The sequence below is a fragment of the Crinia signifera genome, chromosome 8 (genome assembly GCF_055691185.1).
Source record: "Crinia signifera chromosome 8, ASM5569118v1, whole genome shotgun sequence".
Taxonomy (NCBI): Eukaryota; Metazoa; Chordata; class Amphibia; order Anura; family Myobatrachidae; genus Crinia; species Crinia signifera.
In genome coordinates this window covers 165,186,089-165,213,662 of record NC_139224.1, presented here as the reverse complement: position 1 = coordinate 165,213,662, position 27,574 = coordinate 165,186,089, and the positions used below count along the sequence as shown (strand labels likewise).

At 45.0% G+C, this 27,574-nt stretch overlaps 1 protein-coding gene across 1 annotated transcript; it reads left to right on the top strand.

The window, feature by feature from the left end:
* Positions 1–169: 169 nt before the first annotated feature.
* Positions 170–27,574, top strand: TM2D1 (TM2 domain containing 1). Its single transcript, XM_083157650.1, has 7 exons — positions 170–360; positions 2,807–2,876; positions 4,734–4,842; positions 9,071–9,162; positions 17,321–17,394; positions 26,128–26,245; positions 26,634–27,574. The coding sequence occupies exons 1-6, from the start codon at positions 196–198 to the stop codon at positions 26,236–26,238; spliced, it is 621 nt and encodes a 206-aa protein (XP_083013776.1). The 5' UTR covers positions 170–195; the 3' UTR covers positions 26,239–26,245; positions 26,634–27,574.

Genomic DNA, 27,574 nt, shown 5'->3' with positions numbered 1-27,574 from the left:
AAAAAGAAATACAAATATTAATAACTATATAATACAATCCCATAATGTCTTGTTACAAATATCCAACCTCTTATTTCCTACTTTCCTCACAGTTTGCCACACGCAAGATGGCTCCGCCAGGTCTCCTGACACAGCTCCGTCAGCACCCGTGACGCGGCAGTGGGCGGGGCTATTCCTGACAGGCGCTCTGTGTGAATGTGTTGTGCCACTCCTAAGATGGCGCTCCCCAGGGGTGTTCGGTTCCGGGCGGCGGGGGTCCCGCTGTGGTGCTGTTGGTGGTGGGCGCTCTGGGTCTCTGTGGCCGCTGATGATGGCGGTGTTGGCATACTGAAGTGTGACGAGCTGCGCCTAGGACAATATCCTGTGAGGCCGGATCGGTGGTATACTGTCACATAGGGGAGGCAACACGTAGCAATTTGCTGTGGAACTACAAGCCCCAGCATAAATAACCTGGCAGCCTAATGTAGCGTCATACCTATAGGTTACCTGTCACTGCGTAGCTACACATCTGTAATGGGGCCCCAGGGAAACATAACAGGGCAGGTTTTAAGGATATCCATGCTTGAGAGCAGATTTTTGAATCAAACTAAGGTAATAATCAAGTAACCTGTGCTCAGCTAAGACTATCCTCAAAACCTGGACTGTGAAGATGCCTTGAGGACCGTGTTTGAGATCCACTGCTATAGACAATCACTAATAATGGGGTAGATCAGTTAGGCCTAGGGACCCCACACAGTTCACATTTTCCAGTCCACCTTGATTCTGTGAGGAGACCTGCAAAACATGGACTGTGTGGGGACCGACTTTGAGAACCTGTGGGGTAGATGGATTATCGTGCATCCTCCGGACACTATTTGTGCCGGCCTGCACACCCCGGGTCGCCATGAAACGGGTTAGGGTATCGTCAGCATGATATAGTGGTGCGTGGGCACCATCTGTACCTCTCCCAGTGGCGCCCATGGTTATTTAACCCTGCCGCAACATTGTTTCCTGAATGCTGTTGAAATCGATAGCGGCAGCCAATCGATGGAAGCACCTAACATACAACGTGTGCAACTGCATCATAATACCGCTGTATCCCATAGTGACTAAGAATTAGAGATGTGCAGGACTTTAGAGGAGGGTTTCCCAAATCGGTGGTATATTTACTAAAGCTTCTAAAAATGAAAATAGGTGATGATTTGTTTCCACAAATCTTAAAATCGTCTAGTGTGTACCCACTATGTCGCCAGTGATTTACGCTCCCACAGGTCATTAGCGACATCCCCCATCATCTGTTCCTGTTCTCAAACTCAGCCCTCAGGACCCCACACAGCTCACATTTTCCAGGTCACCTGGCAGGTGTACAGGTGCACTCATTACTGACTGACACATTTTAAAAAATCCACAGGTGGAGCTAATTATTTCACTTAATTCTGTGAGGAGACCTGCAAAACATGCACTGTGTGCGGTCCTGAGGTCCGACTTTGAGAACCTGTGGTCTAGTGTGTACCTGGTTATAGGGTGCCTTGAGGATTGAGGGGCAGATTTATTAATCTCGGTGAAGTGATAATGTGGCTGGTACTTTATCACCGGCCAATCAGCACTTAACTGTGAAGTTACAGACTTGGTTTGAAAATGACAGGTAGGAGCTGATTGGCCGTGATAAAGACCAGACACTTTATCACTTCACCAAGCTTAATAAATCTACCCCTGAGTTTGGGGAGCACTGTTATATGGACACCGCCACACTATGTTATATAATAGTGTGGCGGTGTCCATGTCGACAAAGACACAAAAACTAATGGCGACTATAAGCTTGTGTCGACACAAGTTGACAAGAGGTTTGTTTTGGGGGGTTTTCTTGCTGCTTTTCCATTGGGGTGTGCAGATTATCCTTGTATATAGCTGCTGTTTTTTTTTAAGTTGTCGTTTTTTATACAGTTTTTACAAATGGAACTAGTACTGTGATGTTATCATTACCTGATAGCTGTTGTATCTTGACTGTATTTGGCTTGACGCCATCTTTAGATTAGTGCCAGCTCACTAACACCCCTTTCACACTCGCAGAGCCGGGTCATACCCGGGAATGTGTTCCCGGATGCTTCCCGGGACTCTACCCGGGAATGTACCCTTTCACACTGCACTCAGACCTGGGATTGACCTAGGACAGCCCCATTCACACTGATCCCGAAAATCCCTGCAAATACATATGCATGTCATTAGAAATGGACTCCAGGGCTCTGAAAGATGACATCAGCATTTGTGAGCCCAAGAAAGCTCCAATCAGCAGCTTTTTTTAAAGTCCCGTGTACCCAATCCCGAGTACGGGACCATTCACACTGACTGCATCCCGGGTCGATTCCGGAATCTACCCAGGTCAGGACCTGGGTAGCAATCCCGGGATGTTCATCCTGGGATATTCTTTTAAGACCCATTCACACCGAGCTAAATCCTGGGTTGATGCGCGTTCATGTGCAAAAACTAGGGATATTTTTGCAAGTGTGAAAGGGGTATGAGCTTCACTCCTTCCTATTGGAGGGAGATCCAGAGTGCGAGGAGGGATCGGATCGCTAGTGGGGGCTGTATTTTAAAGTTGCTCTGATTCATTGGTGTCTGCACCTGCGACTCGCGGCGAGTCGGACACCTCATTTACGTGTGGCCTATGGGCTGTATTGCGTTAAGCTGTGTTGGCTTCTATGTTAATAAGTTATACTGTAGCCTGTGGTGAGCACTAGTAACATCTGTGAACATTTACATTACCACAGCATATTGCATTGTATATAATGAACATTTATTGCTCATTTTCCTTAATCCTTGAACATATGTGTGTACAGTTCCCGAAATAAGTCCAGCAACACAAGAGCCGGTAAAATGTGCAAATTATACAGCGTTTGGTGAGTACGTTCATTTATATGGGGGAATATTTCTGTGATTGCTGAGAAATTTACAACAGGGGCCTTTCACAGTTATCAGGCAATTGTTAGATTACGGAAGGTTCTCGCTGCCGGCTAGCCGTTGGTGTTGGGAATGGGATCATAGTCAAGCTTTGCTGAGAAATTATTAAGACCCATAGAGAACCAAATTTAAGTTAGGTACAACATAGACTTTCCATGGACTACAGGTTAATAACGTTGCTATTTGGTGATCCCTGGCATGTCCAAAATATTTTTTAATGAGAAACAAAAAGTGGCCCGGTGGATGCTACCATATTTCTGAGATATTTCGGCCCTTGTAAATACATTTTTCTGTTAGCAATGTATTTGTATGGTGCTAGAGTAGAGTATTAATATTTATATAGCACCAGTACACTGCACCGTGCAATACAACTGGGAACACCAAACAGTCAGATCTTTTACATATGTCGTGTTTATACTAGCATCCTACACCTGTTACAGCCCATGCAGCTCTGCTTTCTGCTCTTTGCCCTGGTGCTTCTAGCACACTATAGTCTGTATCTCAGCACTCAGAGGTACATACCAGAATCTGCAGAGAGCGACACCCCAGGGAGCAAAGAGGAACTGCACGACAGGAGCATGGTGTTAAAATGTACACTACATGTAAATAAAGCCAAATAAGATTCAGGGGCAGATGTATTGGGATATGGCCATTAGGTCGGGTGTGGATCAGTTGGTCACCAGCAAGTTGTTAGACGGTCATTAATTTGACATGCTAATAGATCGACATGTAGGAAGGTCGACAGGGTAATTTTGACAACAGGGTCATTGGGTCGACATGGGTAAGATCAACAGTGAAAAAGTCGACATTTTTTTTTTTTTGTCCTAGTGGATGGTAGGGCGTGAAATACGGCCTGTCGGCTCAAAAAACAGTAAAATAAAAATAAACACCCCATGTCGACCTAATGGGCCATGTCGACCTAAACTCATGTCGACCTACTTTGATGGTGACGCAATGACCGTATCCCATTAGGTCGACCACTAAAGGACAACACATGAAATAGATTGACATGGTCAGAAGGTCAACATAAGCATTAGGTTGACAATGGTAAGGTCGACATGATTTGTTCCTGTTTTATTTTTTAGCCAAGCTGTGCCGACAGGTGGTATTTCATACCCTACCATACATAAGGGCATGGATGGGGTGTATAACAGTGCTTGAGGCACCCTGCCCGAAGCATGGCGAGCGCAACGGTACACTGATAATGTGTCAATGTTGACTTTTTTTATACAAAAAATGTGAAATTTGACTGTCGATTTTTCCCATTGTCGACCTAATACTTGTGTCAACCTTCGAACCCTGTTGATCTATTTCTTGTGTTAACCTAAGCCATGTAGACCTTTAGTGGTTGACGTACTGTATGTCGACCTTCATTGTGTTGACCCTATTACCCATTATATTATGCCGGCTGAAGTGATAACGCAGCAGCCAATCAGCTCCTAACTGTCATGTTACAGACTGGGTTTGAGAAATGACAATGAGCAGCTGATTGGCTGCTGCGTTATCACCTGACCACTTGAATACCTCACCATTCTGTGTCGCTGTCTGCTGTAGTGTTTCTAGCACAGGTCTGGTTTGCATATCAGTGCTGATTTACAGACCACTCTGTGCTAGAAGCACTACAGCAGACAGCGACGGCCCAGGCAAGGAAGAGGAACTGCATGGGCTTTCAAAGGTAGCGGGTGCTAGAATGAACACTACCATTGTGTTTAGTTATTTTTTTTTAAATAAATAAGTTTAATTCTATTGTAATTTCTGCCTTAGTTATTAGTTGTCTCCCATCATTGTTTGTGCAGCACCCTGTTTCCCAGCACCCAATATCTCCTGTAAAAATGTTGAGGGGATTGTGACGACTTTCTCTGGAAAGGAGCTCGGCTTCTACAGACCGTTCCCCTGCCGCAACGTGTAAGTTGGACACCACCCGGTATTCTGTGATTATGTTTGGTGCAACTTTATTTGTAACTTTTGTTAGCGACATGTCTGGCCAAATCTGATAATGTCACATGGTTCAGTACCACACATGCTGAAATCTGACCTCGTTCATTAGCAGTAAAAAGAAAATAACTTTCTATGAAACTTCGGTATTAAAAAAGAAGTGGGTATTACATTTTTATAAAAAAAAAATATATATATATATGTGTGTGTGTGTGTGTGTTAAAATGAACATTTGTTGAGATTTGCTGACATGAATGAATTCATATCAAATAAAAAGGGGCTACACTGAACTGGGATGCGCGTGCGTCTCAGTCTCTCGGCGGGGACGCTGCGTGTCCCTGCCCGTCTCCGCTTCAGGGAGACGGGCAGGGTTAGGGGGGCGCTCGGGGCGTCGAGGAGTACCTGCGGGGGAGGCGGCGGGGACCGGAGGTAGGCTCCATTGCCAGGGGGCGCGCGAGCTGCAGTCATATATTCCCCAGGCCACCTAGCTGGTGCACAGCTGTAGTCATTACTAACTGTCACATTCTCCATATCACCTAGCTGATGCACAGCTGTAGTCATTACTAACTGTCACATTCCCCAGATCACCTAGCTGGTGCACAGCTGTAGTCATTCCTAACTGTCACATTCTCCATATCACCTAGCTGATGCACAGCTGTAGTCATTACTAACTGTCACATTCCCCAGATCACCTAGCTGGTGCACAGCTGTAGTCATTCCTAACTGTCACATTCTCCATATCACCTAGCTGGTGCACAGCTGTAGTCATTACTAACTGTCACATTCCCCAGATCATCTAGCTGGTGCACAGCTGTAGTCATTACTAACTGTCACATTCTCCATATCACCTAGCTGGTGCACAGCTGTAGTCATTACTAACTGTCACATTCCCCAGATCACCTAGCTGGTGCACAGATGTAGTCATTACTAACTGTCACATTCCCCAGATCACCTAGCTGGTGCACAGATGTAGTCATTACTAACTGTCACATTCCCCAGATCACCTAGCTGGTGCACAGCTGTAGTCATTACTAATTGTCACATTCCTCAGGCCACCTAGCTGGTGCACAGCTGTAGTCATTACTAACTGTCACATTCCCCAGATCACCTAGCTGGTGCACAGATGTAGTCATTACTAACTGTCACATTCCCCAGATCACCTAGCTGGTGCACAGGTGCAGTCATTACTAACCGTCACATTCCCCAGATCACCTAGCTGGTGCACAGCTGTAGTCATTACTGTCACATTCCCCAGACCCCCTAGCTGGTGCACAGATGTAGTCATTACTAACTGTCACATTCCCCAGATCACCTAGCTGGTGCACAGCTGTAGTCATTACTAACTGTCACATTCCCCAGATCACCTAGCTGGTGCACAGCTGTAGTCATTACTAATTGTCACATTCCCCAGGCCACCTAGCTGGTGCACAGCTGTAGTCATTACTAACTGTCACATTCCCCAGATCACCTAGCTGGTGCACAGATGTAGTCATTACTAACTGTCACATTCCCCAGATCACCTAGCTGGTGCACAGGTGCAGTCATTACTAACCGTCACATTCCCCAGATCACCTAGCTGGTGCACAGCTGTAGTCATTACTGTCACATTCCCCAGACCCCCTAGCTGGTGCACAGCTGTAGTCATTACTAACTGTCACATTGTCAAACATGAGGCATTCATTCCTATTATAGATCCACAGGTGTCCTTAGACACATGAACTGTTGGTAGATCTGGCAGACAGGTTTGGCAACCCCTGTGCTAGCCAGTGTATCTTAGATTTAATCACTAGGTTAAGATTGTCATGGAGATAAAAAAGGAAAGATTTTGTTCCCACAGCGCAGCCCCTGAAAAGAAGGTAATATATATATCCAGCATTGGCAAGTGCATACTATTTGCCCATGTCAGTAGCAAAGGAGCACTGGTGGTAGCTTTGTTCAACTAGTGATGTCTTGCATTCAGTGCTGACTGAGGATGTCGCCGGCGACTTGCGGGACACATAGATGGTAAACACTCGCCAATGTACCCCTATTTGTCGATCCAATATGCTGGATAGGACAAAAGATTGTCTAGTTTGTACCTAGCTTTACAATGTTCTGTTAGACTAAAGGCCTCCATACGTACGTTTTGGCCACTTTTCGCATGATTCTAACAGATTGGGCTGAGAAATCTGGTGGAAAATGGGCAAATTGTAGGAGTTTGACATCCGATGCACGGTACCGTGCACATCGGGGTCAGAGGTCAGACCTGCTGCATGTCCGGCCTCCGACTGGGTCCCCCTCCTGGCAGTGGGGATATATTGTATGCATATGGACCGCATACTATATATTGTATGTGTCCCTGCCACCAGGGAAGCTCCCAGGTGGTTCAAGGGGCATCGTACGTGTTTTCTCCCCTCGGAGAAATCGCTTAGTGTGTTGGGGGCCTTTAGGTACCGGTACATGTTATGTCGTGGTTTATCAGATCTGTTGGTCATCGGCAGCTTTGACCGATAGTTTTAAACCAGCAATAGGATTTAATGTTAATCCAGGCTGTCTCAGAAAATTTCCAAGCATACCACAAATATGAAATAGGTGCACGCCAGTGGTGGCCAGGTGTGCACCACCTCTTGAGTCCCCCATCACATCCCGAGCTCCCCCAATCACCTGTGCTCCGGCGATCGTACGCCGGAGCTCTTCTAACCTTTGCCGCTCCCCCAGCTTCTAGCCGCCTGTCATTTTGCAGCAGTGACGCAGACGGCAGGCACCCGAGTTCTCCCGAGACGTTGCGAAACATCCCCGAGCCTGCCGCCTGTGTGATGATTGACAGGCGGCTGAAGCAGTGGCGGCTGGAAAGCTCCGGCGTACTAACACCAGAGCGAAGGTGAGGAGGAGGGGGCTCCTAATGATCTGTGGGGGGTTTTGCTGGGGCAGGACAAACCTGCCCTGGTAGGTTTGTCCTGCCCCAGCAAAACCCACCACTCAACGGGTTAATCATCCGTTCCTATTGCCGTTTTAAAATGGTCGGTCACAACCGTCAAACCACTGTACAGGTGGTGCTATCCTGTAAAGTGGCCATACATCAGAAAGACCTGTCTAACAATCATGATTCTGTTCAACTTTCCCTTCAGCTCCCCGGCAGTCCTTGGTGGTTTTTGCACACATAATGTACTCACAATCCGTCATACAATCCGTCGCACAATCCAGCTGCTGCATACGACCGGTCGTCTCGCAATCGATTGTATGCACCTAACCTGTCTGAAAACTGCCACTCAAATGACGCCGGTTGTATGAGCCGTCAAATGACTAATTGAATGTGCTTTAAAGCACATGCTATCGGCGCCCAATCCCAAACGATCAACTGATGCAGCACGTCTGATCAGAGGACCAATCCTCCAACCTGCAGGACCGCGCATTGCACGATTGTGTGCACACCATTGTATGATTGGATGCAATGTCTTTCAGGTGTATGGGGGCCTTAGGGGGTTATTCGAGTTCACTTGCAAAGGCACAATCACTCTCTTATGGACAAAACCATGTGCACTGCAGCAGGGGCAGAGAGAGTTAGATTTGGGTGTGGTTTGTACTACAAACTGATATCTATATTGCAGTGTAAAAATAAAGCAGCCAGTATTTACCCTGTACAAACTATAAAACACCCAAATCTAACTCTCTCTGCACATGTTACATCTGCCCCACCTGCAGTGCACATGGTTTTGTCCATAAGAGAGTAATTGTGCCTTTCCGAGTGAACTAGAATAACCCCCTTAGTGACTGTTGATCACATTTATTAAGTGAACTAATTAAAGTCGCATCTTTAAATAAATGATTAACATATTACACTATTATTTTTTTTTCTTTCCGGGTGTTGCATTGGGAGAAATACTCTTTCATCTAATCCTTATCTTATTGAAAGGGACCCAGGAAATCTTTGTTATTGCTGTATATAATACCGAAAAACTTTGTGGTAGAAACTGGCGCTAATCCTGATGCTACATTACCTAAGATTTCTCATGGGCCTGCTGCAGTACAATAGCGGCTGGCATTGCAGTTACAGTACATGTTATTAAATGGGGGAGATTGGAACAAGGATGAGGCTGCAAAAATGCAGAATAACCTTTGAGTCAGGTTTGCACCTCACTGTCCTGCTAGGAACGTTTGCTAGATGCCAGCTTGTTTCTTGCCTCCGCCTATTACATAATGATGTTTGTCTTCCTTGTAGGAACGGTTATTCCTACAAAGTGGCTGTGGCTCTGTCCTTGTTCCTCGGATGGTTGGGAGCCGATAGATTTTACCTGGGTTACCCTGCTCTAGGTAAGAGACTGTACCATATGGTGTAAGTGAAAGGTAAATCGTATACCGTTTTCATCTGCGTATTACCTGTATGCATCCCTGCTTTCCTCTGGATGGGACCATCTGTTGGCAGAAAGAATCAGGGGGAATTCAATTAGCTTCTTTTCAGCAATCCTTTTCTGCAGTAAAAACTGAGATTTCTTCTACGATCCCATGGCAGCCTTAACATTGGGATTTCATCCCTCCTCCTCGTAATTAGACAGGTTACTTTTTTCCCAGGGACCTCCCCTTCCTGTATAAATCCCTGCTCCTCCCAGACCCTGGTGTCTTTTTTTCCTGTCTCCTTGTGTAGTTAGAGGCAGGAGTGGTTACTTTTATTTTGGCTCACTTCATAGATACAGGGGGTCACTAGGGGAAGAGCAACATGGAAGCGTGGCTCTATGAGTACTGTCCATGTAAAGAGGTCAGGAGCGGATGGGTAAGTCTCCTAAAAAAGGCATATATGTATATCACCTGAAACCGCTGCAGAGATTCAACCAGCATGGTGCTGCTACAGAGGATGCGGCGTCCAGGACAGCGTGTGCGACTACAAGCACCAGGATTCACAGCGCCGGAGGCTAACTCCCGCCGACGCCAGGCTTTGAGAGTGGCGGTGACGCGCTTCCGCTGCGGCAGGACTACAACGTCCACAATGCATTGCGGTACGCCGCTTCCGGCGATAGCACGCTCAGGCGCGCTCTGCACAGTTAAAAGCCGCTGTACTAGCGGCACTATGGCAGCTTGGATGGAAGCAGAGGGATCTCTCAGCAAGCGGTGGTGCAGCATTACTGAGAGGCCAGTGGCAGTGACTTTATTAAGCTGGTTTAAGGTAGGACACGTCCTTTCTATTCAGATACCTCAGATGCTTTAAGGATATCTCTTATGGGAATATGTTCATTTAGATTCTGACAGCATGGAGCAGCAGATACTGCCTTCCCCCACTAGAGAAGAGAGTGCCCCTGTGAGGTGAGCCTTGTTATTTTTTTATGCTATTGAGAATAGGGTTTTTTGTTATAGCATAGTGACAGGCTTTCTTTCTCCATAGTGTGCCGGAGAATGAGGTACAGACTGGAGCTAGAAAGAAAACAATTAAGAAGAAGCATAGAGAAACAAGCTGCATGAACTGTGACAGAAAGTTTGAATTTGTACAAGGCAAAACTCTATGTGAACAGTGTGAAGTGCAACCTAAGCGGGACTCAGGAGCAAGTAGTGATAGTCATACTAAGATGCTTAAGGATTTGATGGACTGGATGAGAGACTCTTTCGTTTCTAAAACAGAGTATATGGAACAGCAGGGCTCTAAGAGGTCCAGGGATCAAGCAGGTCTGGCATATGATGATCCCAATACGTCTGATGAGCCTGACGAGGCACAGGTTGCCGAGGATGAGCCTGGTGAAATTAAGGAGGACACTAGAATATTCAATTTTGAGACAGTTGAGATTATTCTAAAGAATATATATAAAACCATGAATTATGAAGATCCGGTAACACCCGTGGAGGGGGCGGATGTATTATTTGAGGATAGGTCGAAAAAGACAAGATCCTTTCCTGTACACCGTGTAATCAAGGAGGTCATTAATAAAGAATGGACAAATGTGGAGAAAAAACAGGGCAAGTTGTTCCGAGTCGACCGGATGTATCCCATTAAAGATGATGAGTTTATTAAATGGTGTGGATTGCCAAGAATTGATGCAGCGGTGGCGGAGGTCACATCTCGCACTACCTTACCGTTGGAGGACGGGGCCTCCTTCAAGGATCCAATGGATCGAAGAATGGAGAACTCATTAAGGAAATTACACTTCTCCACGGCTGTATCTTTGAAGGCTGGTGTATCTATGGCATCAGTAGCCAGGGCCCTTAGGGTATGGTGTACCACTCTTCATAATGACATTGAGGAGAAGATCTCCAGACAATATCTATTAAAGAATTTAGATGTGATCCAAAGATCGGTGGAGTTCTTATGCGAGGCCTCATTGGATGTGACGACATTTGCAGCCAGGGCTATGTCAGCGGGAGTAGCCACAAGAAGAGCTCTATGGCTAAGACCCTGGGCTGCTGACTCCAATTCAAAGAACCGTCTAGTATCATTACCTTTTGAAGGAGCATTTCTATTTGGGACCAAATTGGATGCACTAATTCATAGGCTCACGGGAGGTAAATCCTTGAAATTACCTCAAGATAGGAAAACTCGTTTCCAATACCCTTCAGGCTCTAGACAAGCGTTCAGAGAAGCCAAGTCTTATAGGCCGGGTAGGCCATACAGTCAAAGAGGGGCTTTTGCCTCTTCTCGCCAGTCCTTTCGTCAAAACTTCCGAAGAGGTGGCAGGCAATGACAGTCAGCAGTTTCCCCCGGTAGGAGCCCGGCTGTTACTATTTGCCAGCATTTGGGGGAATTCAGTTCAGGACATTTGGGTTCGGAACATAGTGTCCGAAGGTTATCTGCTGGAGTTTGCTCAGACACCGATCAAGAATTATTTTATGGAGTCGAGAGATCCAAAATCAAGGTTGGAAGAAAGAGAATTGAAGAAAATCATAGTCAATCTGTTACTAATAAGGGCGATAGAACCGGTTCCATCAGAACAAAGGATGGAGGGGTTTTACTCCAATCTTTTCCTGGTAAGGAAAAATACAGGGGGTTTCAGAACTATAATAGACCTGAGGCGTCTGAATCAATACCTGGAGGTAAGGAAATTCCAAATGGAAACTATGAAGACGATCACAGCAGGAGTAAGAAGAGGAGACTTTATGGTGTCCCTAGACTTGAAGGACGCCTACTATCATGTTCCGATCCACAACAGTCACAGGAAATTTCTCAGATTTTCAATCAAGGGGAAACACTATCCGTTCACGTGCCTCCCCTTCGGGTTAGCCTCATCCCCGAGGGTATTCACGAAAGTGCTAATAACAGTTATAGCGAATCTCAGAAAGAAGGGGATTCTGTTATGGCCCTATTTGGACGATATTTTGATAGCTGCTCCCTCCAAGAAGATTCTAAGGGGACAGCTCAAGATAGTCATGGAGTACTTACAGTCACACGGATGGCTAGTGAACGTAGAAAAGAGCCAGCTGGAGCCAGCACAAAGAATAAAGTTTCTTGGAGTGATGATAGATTCCCTGAGGTTCAACATTTCCCTGTCAGAGGAAAGATGTATGAAGATAAGAGATCTAACAGTCGCCTTGACAGAAAGAAGGGTTGTAGTTCTCAGAGATTGGGTGAGGCTTCTGGGAATGATGTCATCCACGATCGGGATAGTTCCATGGGCCCAATGGAATATGAGAGAATTACAGTGGGCAGTGTTGCCATACCTAAAGAGAAGATGGGCAAAAACAGAGAAGGTGTCAATTCCAGACAAAGCGAAAAAATCTCTGTCATGGTGGAGCAAGCCAACCCTGAGGGACAAGGTGACGTCGTTGCGGGTGCCCAAGTTTGTAGTCATTACAACCGACGCGAGCCAGTCGGGCTGGGGGGCCCATTCCGAAGGAGAGACAGTACAAGGGCTATGGACAAAAGGAGAAAGTCTGAATTCATCCAATTGGCGAGAGGCCGAGGCGGTATGGAGAGCAATCGAGTTCTTTTCTCCAAGAATCAGGAAGTCAGATTTGAGAATCTTCTCGGACAATACCTCAGTCGTGGCCTACCTAAATCATCAGGGGGGTACGAGGAGCAAGTCCCTAATGAATGTAGTTGCGAAGATAGTGTCATGGGCAGAGGAGAATCTGAATTCCCTAACAGCCTTATTCATGCCCGGGAAACAGAATGTGCTGGCAGACTTTCTCAGTCGAAAGCAGATCCTCCCAGGCGAGTGGGAGTTGAATGGAGAGACCTTCAGGGAACTGACCAGCCGGTTCGGAGTTCCAGAAGTAGACCTCATGGCAACACATTTGAACAAAAAGGTAGAGAAATTCTTCTCCAGATATTGGCTACCCCAAACATCAGCAGCAGATGCCTTATCAGTCCAGTGGACGTTCCGGCTAGGGTATGTGTTCCCACCAATTCCATTAATTCACAAGGTGCTAAAGAAAATAATGGAGGATCAGGTAGAGGTGATAATAATCCTTCCTTTCTGGCCTCGGAGATCCTGGTTCGCAACAGTACAGAGATTGGCGATTCTAGGTCCATGGACCCTCCCTCTCAGACCAGATTTGTTAAGACAGGATCAAGTGCTTCACCCGGATCCAGCTACTCTAGCTTTGACGGCTTGGAGATTGAGAGGAACTCCTTGAAGCAGAAAGGTCTCTCAGATCAAGTGGTGGCGATCCTGCTACAAGCAAGGAAGAAAGTTTCTTCGAATATCTACTATAGGGTATGGCGTACCTTTATCAACTGGAGAGGGGTAACTTTACCAATCCAAGAGACATCCACAGCAGAGGTTCTACAGTTCCTGTGTAGAGGGTTCTCCGAGGGTCTGGCCAACTCTACATTAAAAGTGCAGATCTCAGCCTTGAGCGTTCTGGTGGAGAGGAGGTTAGCAGAAGAACAGTTGATTATAAGATTCTGTAACGCAATTAAAAGGATGAGACCTCCAATTAGAGCGCTAGTAGCATCATGGGATCTGAATTTAGTTCTGACGACCTTAATGAAACCTCCATTTGAACCCTTGTCCGAGACTTCATTGAAATATTTAACATGGAAGACAGTATTCCTAGTTGCCATAACATCGGCAAGAAGAGTCAGTGAACTACAAGCCCTTTGGGCTGAAGAACCTTATTTAAAGATACTTCCAGGAAGAATTGTTTTAAAGACAAATCCACATTTCGTTCCAAAGGTGATTTCTGAATTTCACCTCAATCAGGAAATCTCACTACCTTCATTCTATCCTGACCCACGGAGTGAAGAAGAAGAATTGTTACACAATCTGGACGTGGTAAGATGTATTACCATTTACCTACAAAGAATGGAGGAAGTTAGGCAATCAAGAAGCCTGTTCATCATCCCGGAGGGAGCCAGAAAGGGGCTTACACCTACCAAGCAGACCATCGCTAGATGGTTGAGAGAAGTTATCTCATTTGCATATAAATTGGAAGGAAGAGAAGTTCCGGCAATCATTTCGGCACACTCCACGAGGGCTACGGCGACGTCCTGGGCTCTGAAGGCGAATGCATCAGTCAAGGATCTGTGCGACGCTGCTACTTGGTCCTCAGTTCATACCTTTTCAAGGCATTATGAGCTAGATGTATCAAGAACTCAATTTGGGGGTCAAGTTTTGCAGAGTGTGTTTAAAAAGTAAAAATCTATAGAACATACTATTGTGTCCCTCCCTTTCTTATTGGCTTTGGTATTTTCCCAATGTTAAGGCTGCCATGGGATCGTAGAAGAAAATGTCGGATTATACTCACCGATAATTCCTTTTCTTCTTAGAGACCATGGCAGCCATGGTTTGCCCTCCCTTTGTGTTCTTTTTTCCCAGGAATGGAAGGAGACACTCGAAAAGACACCAGGGTCTGGGAGGAGCAGGGATTTATACAGGAAGGGGAGGTCCCTGGGAAAAAAGTAACCTGTCTAATTACGAGGAGGAGGGATGAAATCCCAATGTTAAGGCTGCCATGGTCTCTAAGAAGAAAAGGAATTATCGGTGAGTATAATCCGACATTTTTAATTGCGACCCACAATAAGCCCCCTATTCAATTGTCTGTTATAATTCTCCATTGGAGCAGGTTATAAACTTGGGAAACTCACTATTTTTTTTAAGATAAAATGTTGTGATTAGTTTCAGAACCCCTGGGACACCCCACTGAATGACTAATTAGGTACTTAGAAATGTTTAATTGGCCAATAAATATGTAATTTTTGGTGTTATAAAAAACAGAGATAGAGATTGGGGTACATAGTATAGGACTGGTTTATCGGGGTTCTTTATGAGTGAGACAAGTGCTTTTAGGCTTGCAGGTGGGGGTAATAGTGTTTTTTTTTTAAGTGGCTTAAAATTACCCAAATATATACTTTTATCCATTTTTATGTACCCCCAATTCAAAATGAGCTGAAAACACATTTACTAAAATGTTTCTATTTTTTTTTTATGAGGGGGAGGGGGTAATGTATATAACTGTAATTTCTCCCAGTTTAATCTTTATATTATTACCACTTACAAACTCCTATACTGCTTTCCTATCCTAACCTACTTTTTTTTTGGGGGGGGGGGGGGGGGGGTGTACAGGAATATATACCCATCTTTTCCTCACTTTGTGGTTTTGACAGGCAGAATTAGTGCAGAAATCGCGTTTTTGTTTGTGGGTTCACAATAGAGTAGGTTAATTTGCGTGAGCGCAGAAGACCTGTGTTAAGCCGCTTTTCGGCTAAATTTTTAGGCGATGTCTCCGAAAAGTAAGATTACGGTAAATTTCCACCGTTATCGTGGCTAATTGAATTCCCCCTTAAATGTTTTACTTTGAGAATCCAGAATTGAGCAGTTTTGTGCTTTGTTTATTGCAGCATCATTACTTTTATTATTATTATTATTATTATTATTATTATTATTATCAATAATAATAATAATGTTTAATACTAATGACATTTAAGTTTTTTTATGTGATCAATATCCCTTTTAATGTCCTATGCACCTGCCTCCCGTTGTGCCAGTTTCGTGCTCGCATGATAATGAAGATTAAACTTCTCGATGACTGTTATGCTGCGAGTATACCGTTTAACGTCTAAGCTTTACACATGGATTAGACCCAATAATCTCATCTACTTGCTAAAATGCTTTTAGAACGCACAAGTTAAAAATCCTCCACACTACAAACATTAACCACGTTTAACCTTAACGTCGCCCGGTCGTGCGTCTGTATGTTTATTTTGTTCAGAAAGCGATCGTATTTAGTAATAATTTTGCTGGAACTGTTCTGCCTGTAGTCATGCGGTGATATCACTGTTGGATCAGACTGCTGCTCCTCAGTATAGGGTCACGTATTCCGGGGTTATGATCTCACTGCACTCCGCTGAGGAGAAGGTCGTTCAAGGACATGAAATTCTAAGTCAATACTCTTTCCTCCCTGGCGCCCAGCTCTATGTTAACGAGCTGTGAGATCACACCTTCTAAATCCTGAATTATAACCACAGCCAATCCGGTATTACGTATATTTTTATAATATGTATCGGTAGATTTTTTTTTTATTTTTTTATAGGGAAATTAGCATGAAAGCCATTTCTCTCCCACCAAGGAAACCTTTTTTTGCTAATGTGGACCTATTCTCCACTGGTGCCCGGGGACTTCTGTACAAGGAGTAATACAGAACTTGTGTTTTCTTTGACTTAATTAAATTTATTCATGAAAAAGGTTTGCGTATCTTAGCAGCCAAGTGAACAGGTAAATGCAGATGGAATGTCCGCCCCCCCCCCCCCCCCCCCCGTGCAAATCCCTGCTTACACCTCCCCTGGCATGCTGCCGCACAGGTGAAAAATCAGTCGACGGTCACCCATCATTGGATTATTTTTTTCCTCATTCTCAAATAAAACTCTAGGAGTTCGCACTGGCAGGGGAGGGAAGGGGGTGGGCGGACGACGTCACGTGACGTCAGCCCCCGCCCTGAATTTGTCCATCTCCGTCTGAAATTAAAAAAAAGAGTCAGTCTAGACCAGTGATGGCTAACCTTGACACTCCAGCTGTTGTTGAACTACACATCCCAGCATTCCTTGTTTTACTATTTGGCCGAGCTAAAACTGATGCTGGGATGTGTAGTTCAACAGCCGCTGGAGTGTCAAGGTTAGCCATCACCGGTCTAGACTGACTCTTTTTTTTTATTTCAGACGGAGATGGACAAATTTGGGGCGGGGGCTGACGTCACGTGACGTCGTCCGCCCACCCCCTTCCCTCCCCTGCCAGTGCGAACTCCTCGCCGCGTGTTCTACTCCCCAAAGTCGTTCACACAGGGGGTCCGTACATACGCATATTCGCCCATGCGCAGACCCGCACTATAGGAAACAGAGCCAAAATCGTCCCAGAGCGATCAAACCTGAATCAGGCCCTTTATGGCCATCCACTTTATCTCTCTCCAGGGCTTAGTACATAGACCCCTTAACTGTGTAGAGGAAGTGGATTACCGCTCAGTGGTAGCCAGTCCCATGTGAACTCCGGCACGCTCATTGCAGACTAGATAAGAGGCCGAGAAACCCGCTCACTCTGTTCTTTTCCCCTCTTCCCAGGAATGCTGAAGTTCTGCACGGTCGGCTTCTGCGGCATCGGAAGTCTCATCGACTTCATCCTCATCTCCATGCAGGTGAGCTCCCCACACAGTGCATTTCGGATGACATTATTTTGGTGCATTGAGCTCGTCGATGTAATGTAAATATCCCAGAGAAGTGGGACGAGAACCAAAGTGATTTGTTATATTAGGTGTAAGTTACTCTAATAGACGATGGACATTGATGCATCGCTGTGTTGCAGTGTCGGCGTCTGGATGTAAACCTGCGCGAGTAAGTAATCCTTACAATAGAAAATCCTCTACGTGATGTGGCTCTGGCGTATTTCAAGGTTATCTGCCCGTCACACTATAAAGAGTGATCTCCATTCATGTGAATTATGTCCCTCCCCAGCAGCCATACTTCTTCACCCGCTGTATAAAAATGATTTGACAGCTCTGCAGTTCTCCCATGTGCTATAATTCACGGACACTCCTGTAAATACGGCCCTTGGTTTAGCTAATAGTGCCGTTACACCACCATAGTGTATAAATAAGAGACACACTTGCCTATAATACAAAAGAAATATGTATTTAAATATATTAATTATAAATATTCTAAAGTTTCAGAACCCTGGGGCCAAATATATAAGTGGTGTTTTCTTCTAGATTCTGGAACAGGGGCTAAAGCGATGTTTATTTTTTTAATAAAAAACAAACAAAAACATATATATATTTTTTTAAATCAGTCAGCAAAATAGCCAAACCCCTGGCACATTTGCCAGGAAAACACTAACATTCCATTTCTTACGCAGATAGTCACGCACGGTATTTGTTTCCTAGCACGGCCACACCGATTTACATCGGGGTGGTCGTGTCGGAAAAATCGGCTCGATCACATCGCATGCGATTTTTTTTTTTATTAAATGTAAATCGGGTCCCTGGGACCCGATTTTACATTGGATTCAATGTAAAATATTCCCAACCCCCCCAAATGTCACGGCGTACACCCCACCCCACGATAGACGCCAACCCGAAGCGTGGCGAGCGCAGCGAGCCCTCGAGGGGCGGCGGTGCGCGTCCTCCGACCTTTTCATTCCCCTACTATCCACGTCGGCGTGGAGTTGAGAATAGAATAGTGTGGCGAGCGCAGCGAGCCACCGAGCCCGAAGCGTGGCAAGCGGACGCGGATACCTTCACAGGTAAACGCGTCCCTTCGCGGACTTTACAGGTGTCCGCGTCGCCACGGACACCTGTGAAGCCCGCGAGGGGACGCGTATAACTGTGAAGGTATCCGCGTCCCCTCGCGGGGCTCGCCACGCTTCGGGCTCGGTGGCTCGCTGCGCTCGCCACACTATTCTATTCTCAACTCCACGCCGACGTGGATAGTAGGGGAATGAAAAGGTCGGAGGACGCGCACCGCCGCCCCTCGCGGGCTCGCTGCGCTCGCCACGCTTCGGGTTGGCGTCTATCGTGGGGTGACGACGGGGACATCTAAAATGTGAAATGGGTCATATTGGCCCATTTCACATTTTTCACATTTTTTCAGGATTTCAATGTTAAAAAATCTTTTAACATTGAAGCCTATGTAAAAATCGGGGGCATCGCGTCGGGACCTATGTTAATGGTCCCGACCGACGCGATGCCCCCGATATTTTACCTTTCCCGACACGATTTCAATGTTAACATATTTTTTAACATTGAAGCCTATGGGGAAATCGCGGGCATCGCGTCGGTCGCGTCGGGACCGACCGACCGACGCGATGCCCCCGATATTTCATCCTAGCCGGCCAAATGGACCTGATTTCAAAGGAAATCGGGTCCATCTTATGGATCGTGTACCTTAACTAAAGGTACACGATCCATAAGATATGTGGCCGTGCTAGGAAACAAGTACCTCACGCACTATTGTTTGAATCAGCAGAAGCTGCTTGTGCCACCTATTCATTTTGCAAATAGACGCCGTTTAATGAAAAAAAGTGAAAAAAAAAATACACCTGGTGCTACAGAGTCGCACAGAGCTCGTGTGTTGTGTATAATGTGACCATACACACTGGGTGATTTTGTGCTGAAAGCCACTCACTTTTTGTATGTTTCACTTTTTTTTTGTGTGTGTCTGTTGCCATGGACACCGTATAAGTGTACTGCGTCCCCACGCACGGCTCGCTGCACTCGGTACACTATTATAATATAACTCTATGCCCACTGGGATAGTAAAGTACGAACAAAGTCAGTCTATACCAAAAAAAAGTGAAAAGGTGTCAACCTTTTGAGTGTTGACAATGTCCATGTCGACCCTAAGCATGTGTCAACTTTCTGTCAATGCCAACTGATGGTATGTCGACCATTTGCAGGTGTCGACCTAGTCACTGTCAACCTAGTGGCCATCAACCTAGACCAGTGATGGCTCACCTTGACACTCCAGATGTTGTTGAACTACACATCCCAGCATGCCCTGCACCAGTTTTACTATTTGGCCATGCTAAAACTGATGCAGGGCATGCTGGGATGTGTAGTTCAACAACAGCTGGAGTGTCAAGGTTAGCCGTCACTGACCTAGATTGTCGACCCAGGGACAGCATACCCTTTTTGCATGTAGCCCATGTTAGACCGCTTTATTTTTACACTGCAATTTTTAGATTTCAATTTGAAAACCCCTCACAACTCCCCTCTCTGATGTATACTAGCAATAAATGTAAATGTGGGTACTCCAAGCCACTCGCTTTTAAGCTTCTCCTTATGAGAATGGTGCGGTAAATAAAGGTGCTCCTTGAAATAGAGATTTGCCGAGCTAATGCCGGAATCATCTACCGGCTTAATGCCAGTGGAGCAAGCAGTGGTATGGAAACAGCTCTTGGAGCTTGGTGTACCAGCGGTTCGCATGCCGTGGGTCACATTTGGTAATGAGTCCGAGGAACGCAAGACCTGAGTTTTGGTCTCTTGATGCATCAGGTCTTACTTGAACCCACAATCTAGTCAGTAGCCACAGGAGAGAGGTCTTAATCTGACACCGGCAAGGTTTATTTGGGCCTGTCACCTATGGGAGCCATCCATATTGGTTTGGTTTTCTAAGCACACCCTTATGTGTCCCAAAAATATAACCTTTCCTCCAGTACAGTACGAAATCAGACATTTATTCCAAGCGGATCAGATGTTGCTCTAAACAACCAAACGTGACCCATTATTGACGTTTAAGCCATTTCCTGTCTTGAAGGGGTTAATGAGGCGTTAATTCTCAAGAAGACATACATCGGTCAACTCGGAAACTCCCGTCAAGATCTCATTGGGTGATGCATACCTGTCTTGGCTACACAATCCAGACAGCAGGCATCAAATGGCCAGGAAGGAAGCACGAGGCCCGGACCGCCTCATGCCTCCGTGGCGGCCAGCAGCCAAGTGAATGAAAAGGTTGCAGTCTCATTAACACTGGCTGAGCCCACAACACGCTAACGTTCATAGTCTGCAGGTCGCCGCCGTTACATTGATTTTATCCATTAGTGTTAATTACATTAATCAATAAATCACCCTGTCTGTTAATTGGTGACAGGAGCGTTACACAAAAGTGTAAGAAGCGGAGTCACTCCGGCCCATTTATAGACGCAAGCTGCATCGGAATCTGAATGTGCGACTTGTCACCAAAGCTGTGTCCTATTTAAAGGGGTTTAACTAAATGTTCTCTCCTTAGCCAATAGCAGCACTTTGGTTGGGATCCGCTTACTGGTTCCCGATTATTCTGTGGACTTCAGCACATTATGGCCCTGCTTGGACCACTCCATTAGATGAAGAGGCTTTATGTGTGATGGTTCTAGTGTTGTCATGTTTTGCTTATTCCTTTATGTAGAGGGATGGCCATCGGTGCAGTCGCCATCGATGGTTGTCACCAATGGCGATACTGCAATCAGCCATCGATAGTAACAAACTATGGGGTTTATTCTAGTTCATTCTTTCTGACAAAATCCTTAGATGGACAAAACCATGTGCACTGCAGGGGGGCAGATGTAACATGTGCAGAGAGAATTAGATTTGGGTGAGTTATTTTGTTTCTGTGCAGGGAAAATACTGACTGCTTTATTTTACACTTCAATATAGATCTCACTTTGAAGAAAAACCCCACCCAAATCTAATTCTCTCTGCACAATTTACATCTGCCCCACCCGCAGTGCACATGGTTTTGTCCATCTAAGAAGGATTTTGTCAGAAAGAATGGACTAGAATAACCCCCTATGCGATTGATGTCCATCGACAGTTTTACTTAGCGATGGTCATCCATCTTATTTGACTTATTGGCCCCTGGGCCAATCAGAATGTGGAGGCTGGGCTTCAGGGTTGTCAGGGGCGGAGCTATGCTCAGTGTTGGGGACCTTGGGGAAAAAAAAACATTGGTTTTGATGTGCCCTTGATGGAGGGAAACCATTTGCTTCTCGCCCATCAACAGCAAAAGTATTTGACTTCTGCCGTAAACCATTAATTATTTTGAATCATCGATGGTCGATGGCCATCAATATTTTTTTTGTAGTCTGTAATTGGATGCTACAGATCCCTTGTCGTGCCATGTAAATAAAGGATAATGATGATAATAATAATGTTGGCTCCAGCATGGGACGAGGAAAGCGGCGCTGAAGGCTATGGTCTAGTGGGGTAGTCTGATTGCCGGTGGAGAGATCTGAGGAGCATTGAAAAAGCATGAGGGGTTTAATAGGCAAAAAATGATTCGCCACACAGTTGTAATGTCCAAACAGAAGTTATGTTACTGGAAAGCTATAAAAGGTCCCCAGCTGGAAATTCCAATATTTGATATGGTGTATGGGTATAGTATGAAATCCCGGTATCCGTGTTATGATGTCATGATGCGAACAGCGGTTTCCCAACAGTCAAAATCCTGACGGAAGATGATTTGTGTCATAACCCTACCCCTAATCAACAATAAATAGAATCACAGTGTCTGGGGAAAAAAGCCAAATATATATGTGTATACAATGTATCAAAAGATCATGTAGCAAAAAATCTAGATGGTTGCCTGTTGACACACCGTGAAGTTGAAACCATGCATGGCTAAATATAACAATAAAATTTGGTCTATTCAGTAGAAATTTATTAAAATTTTTCACATATATGGAATATTTTGATCCAATCAAGTAGGATCAGAAATTGGAACAATAAAACATGCATATGAGACAAAAATCACAAAGAGAATATATCAGTAACAATTAGGTCCTTGCGAGGATACATTTTAGCTCTTTGGCACCAGTGTCCCGGCAATGGTGGTGAAAAACAAAAATAAAAAAATAAAAATAGTAAAATAGGAGTAATAATGTATAAAAGAAACAGTGTTCTCAAAGTCCCTTTTATAAGGGTGCACTCACCGCACTCTGCTTGGAACAATAGGGGTACTTTCGAACTGCCTCAGAGTTGATGAAATAAACAGCCTGTAGGGTAATGATGATGTTGGTAACCCTTCAGGTGCTTCTACCGCTGACTGCGGGAGCACCTAGAGTAGTATATCCGGCTGGGAATAAGGAGGCACTTTGGGTCCAAAAAACCTCGTTCAGTGTAGCAATGTCTGGATTGCTATCGCTGTATACGGTCGGCTGGGCTCTGTAGTGCGCCAAATGTTGTTCGGAGATGTTAGCTCAATAGCCGCACAGCTGGGCTTCTATCACTGTGAGTCGACTGGGCTCTGTAGTGCGCCAGGTGCCGCTTGAAAGTAATAAGCTGACATACCTTTGCGGTAGAGGCACTGGAACACGGTGGATAATAGCAAGAACTGTAGCCAAATGGCAGTCGCTGTAGGCTGTTTGTTTGGTCCAATAAAACCCCCAGTGGCTTCTTCGGGCAAGTTATTTGACGGGCTTGAAAGCAAGTGCGGTGGGGTGCAGAAGGCAGGAGAGCGTCAACGCGTTTCGTCCCTATTAACGAGGACTTTTTCAGAACCCCCTAATCAACAGCCACATTTCCCACAACCTAACCCTAACTGTTCCCCCCCCACAACCTAACCCTAACTGTTCCATCCCACAACCTAACCCTAACTGTTCCCCCCCACCACCTAACCCCAACTGTTCCCTCCCGCAACCTAACCCCAACTGTTCCCTCTCGCAACCTAACCCCAACTGTTCCCTCTCGCAACCTAACCCCAACTGTTCCCTCTCGCAACCTAACCCCAACTGTTCCCTCTCGCAACCTAACCCCAACTGTTCCCTCCCGCAACCTAACCCCAACTGTTCCCTCCCGCAACCTAACCCCAACTGTTCCCTCCCGCAACCTAACCCCAACTGTTCCCTCCCGCAACCTAACCCCAACTGTTCCCTCCCGCAACCTAACCCCAACTGTTCCCTCAGCCATCCTGCCCATAGTGCCTAATACTTATCCCAACCCCGGTACTTATGTTTAGTCTGCCGGGATCATGACTGCATCTCAATGGATGCTATTGCCCTAAGTTATCAGTTAACTAGGCGTTTCAGTGTCCTTCAGTGGGATTAGTAGCTAAAGAAAACCCCAAAATATATGCTGGTCCCCTGGGTAAACTTCCCAGCGGCGTAACTAGATATTTGTAGGCCCCATAGGAAAAGTATGTAAGAGCCTCTATGTCCCACCCAATGGAGAAAAATGTATATAGCACATGTTATGTGGAAATAAATGGGAATATATTCTACCAGGTGCTCCAAAGAGGCTGCAATGACCCCACTATATATTATTTATTTATTTACAGTTTATTATATAATGCAGCAGATTCCGTTGCACTTTACAATTGGAGACAACAGTGATTAAACAAACTGGGTAGATACAAACCGACATGGAGGTAGGAGGGCCCTGCTCGCACGCTTACAATCTATAAATTAAGTCACTACTGATCTTGAACAAATATCGTAACAAAAGAAAAGTGTGTAGTGGTAACAATATTCGCCAACAATATGTTTTTTCAAAGAAAATCAATCATCCCAACAAGTCTCTTGTGCACAACTACTTTTGTCTCCATGTGGTTTGTGTTCCGTCTCCATTCATTGAAGTTGTGCCCACGATAATTCATGCAGAATGTTTTATCATGTTAAAAAACAAACTGGTAATATCGTCAACACTTTGTATATGTTTATGAGTCCAAAGAGATAAAGTGAAGTGGTAGGGTACCAATAACCGGTGGGTAACCCAGCGAGTGCTGGGAGTGGAAGACTATAACCCCAAAAATGTGGAGTCATCCACGTGATTCCCTTGGAAACAATGGCTTACATGTACCGTGAAGTCAATACCATACCGGCATCACCTGTGTTACCCCTTCATGGTTTTTATATTGTTAAAATAAACCTCTGTTTTTTGGTAACCTGCACCATGAGAGGTTTTTTCCACGTGTGCACGTGTTTATGAAGCAGTGGAGCACAAAAGAAACCTTTACAAGTTTGAATATCACTGTACAGAAGTAAGAGACAGTGTGAGCATCGTTATTCTGCCTTGTCCATATATGGTGTGTCTTTTTTAAAGATACCTTTATGGGCAAAAGTGCCTATCTAGCCATGTAAGCAATTGTTTCTAAGGGAATCACGTGGTGGACTCCCCATTTTTGGTGTTATAATCTTCCACGTCCAGCACTCGCTGGGTTACCCACTGGTTATTGGTGCCCTACCACTACACTCTATCTCTTTTGGACTCATAAACATATACAAACTGTTGACAATAGCCCCAGCTTGTTTTTTAACATAATTCATGCAGAATGGTGTATCGTGTGACCAACCGCGAATCGCAATGAATGGAGACGTAACACAAACCACACGGAGACTAAAGATGTTGTCGATAAGAGACTCTTTTGAAACATATTGTTGGCGCATATTGTTACCACTACACACCTTTCTTTTGTTAGGATATAGCACTTGATACTTTGAAATGGAAGGTGGGCCCTGTCAGCTGTGGGCCCCAAAGCAGATGTACCTATGGTGATGCCCTTGAAAAAACCTCTTCTGGAATCACAGGACCCCCATCAAGGTTGTGTACATTACATTTTCCACACAACCTTGTCTGTCCTTTTTATATAGTTTCTAGCGTTTGCCCAAGGCTTTGCTCGGGTGGATGTCTGTTATTGCTCAGTGGAACTAATTTTACAAAGACGTAAAAAAAACAGGAATCCTGCTCTGCATAAGAAAGAGAATCTTCCCCCAAGATCACCCTTTTACCTGACCGATCATCTGCTAAACTCCTGAAATTGACATATGTATTTGAGTGATGTTTGTGGTCTTTTTATATAATCAAACTTCTATGTTACTCTACAGCTGCCCTAATAATGTTAGGAAAGTGCAAAATGTGATGCTCTATTCTTCAAAGTAAAAAAAAAAACTGGCAGAAGTTAATGTCTGTGTAATTTAAATGAACATAAATATTGCCTCTGAAATCGTGCCTCTTGGGCCGCGATCCCAGAACGCCATCCAAGACGGACAGAAAGTGCCGCTGCACAAATCCCCCGTAAGGAAGCTCCGGCAGCAGAGATAATAGCCGGTTCCAGGGCTCTGCTGTAATTGTGTGTTAAATAAAATGGTTGTGCTGGCATTTAAACGTATTCCTGTGGTCAGCAGCCAAACTTTCTGTAGAGCCTCCAAGAGTGGCGGAAAGAACAGTGTTTGTCTGGGAACAGTCCGGGCCACACAGACTCTACGGATCGGGGATTAACCTTTACCGCTCCAGGGACCTAGCTTCCGTGACACTAATCCTGATTGGTGTTTAGCCACTGACCTGCTGGCAAAGCATCATGGGAGAAGGACGTTCATGAGAGGGTGTAATAGAAGAGGAAATGCTAATTATTTACTGTTGGGTAAGTGTTTTTTTTTCTCTTTCGTGTTTTTCGTTTTCTTTAAGATTGTTGGGCCTTCTGATGGATCCAGTTATATCATTGACTATTATGGAGCTAGACTTGTCCATCTGAGCATCAATAACGAGACATTCAGAGAGTCGCAGCTGTACCCGTAATCTGATGGTAAGTTTGTTTCATGCCTTAAAAAATGTTGATGTCTTTGTGGAGAGAGGAGAATCGGTTGTAGAAGTAAATGTTCTTTGCAGCCATAAACGGGGCCTCCCCTACTAAGGAGGGTATTTAATCCCAGATTCCGACTGTTGGGGCGTTTTGTCCTCCTTCCGACAGGAACTCAACAGTCGTTATTCAGTGGACCGACTGTCGATTTTTGTAAATTAGTAACCATTTGCAATGAGTCATGAATATTTCCCCTTAAGACTTGTAAGAACCAGTCTATTGCATTAGTGAAAGTGAAATGAATAAATAATGCAAGTAAATATGAGACCAACATCATATATAGAATTTGTATGATTTTTCTAAAAATAATGTTAAGTTTTAATCTTTTTCTCAGAATTTCAGACTTTTGTGTATGCCGATGATCAATTGTCTCCGAAGGATTCGGGAATCGGTCACGTTTGCTGTCGGGCCCAACTTTCCTCCAGATGGGTCCGATTCCATTGCTGGCGGAATAATAAAGACTTTAAACCCTTCAAGGAGAGCACTAAATGAAAAGTTTTCCAAGAAATGGGCAGAGTCGAGGTGGGTTCTTCCTACCTTTGTTGGACTGAGAAACTCAACCGTATTTTTTGCGCATTGGGGGTGGGGGAGATTGTACAGTAATATTTGTTTTCAAATACTTTTATTTATTAATTTTTTGGGGAATCAACGGAATTTCACGGTATCCAGGACTCAACACCAGTCTACCATTGTTTTAGGATGGTCATGAATACAATAGCTTGAACGGATTGTCGGCCTCTCCCAGCGCCGCTAACCTTGGCTGAGCCAAGCGGTGTTTTTAGCAGTAAATATAGTTTCTTGTGCTTACAAGGCTCAGAACAGAACATTGCTTTTAATCTATCATAGTGTTATCAGTATCTGCCAAGAGCTGCGGCTCAGAAACATAAGGAATGAATTAGGTTTTGGACTATTTGTGTTGCTGCAGCTAAATTATTTTCCGCCATTAGATTTCAAGAGAACATTGTATTGATCCAGAATGTGCAAGAATTGTTTTGCAGCTCAGAAATATGTATACAGACGGTCACCTGTAACTTTCTTCTCCCTTCACGCCGTGTTATTTTTGTTACTGACCTCTACAACCGGTGCCCGCTGGGAGTTCAGGTTGGGCAGAAGCCCTTGCCAACGGATTAGAATTCCGGGAGTCCAGGCAGGATTCTTTAACGAATGTGGTTGTCATGTGTCTAGTTTTTGTATATACAATAAATATTTCTACACTGTGAGAGGGCAATGAAATGGAATTATGAAGGCTGATTAAACAAAATGCACATTTTTCAA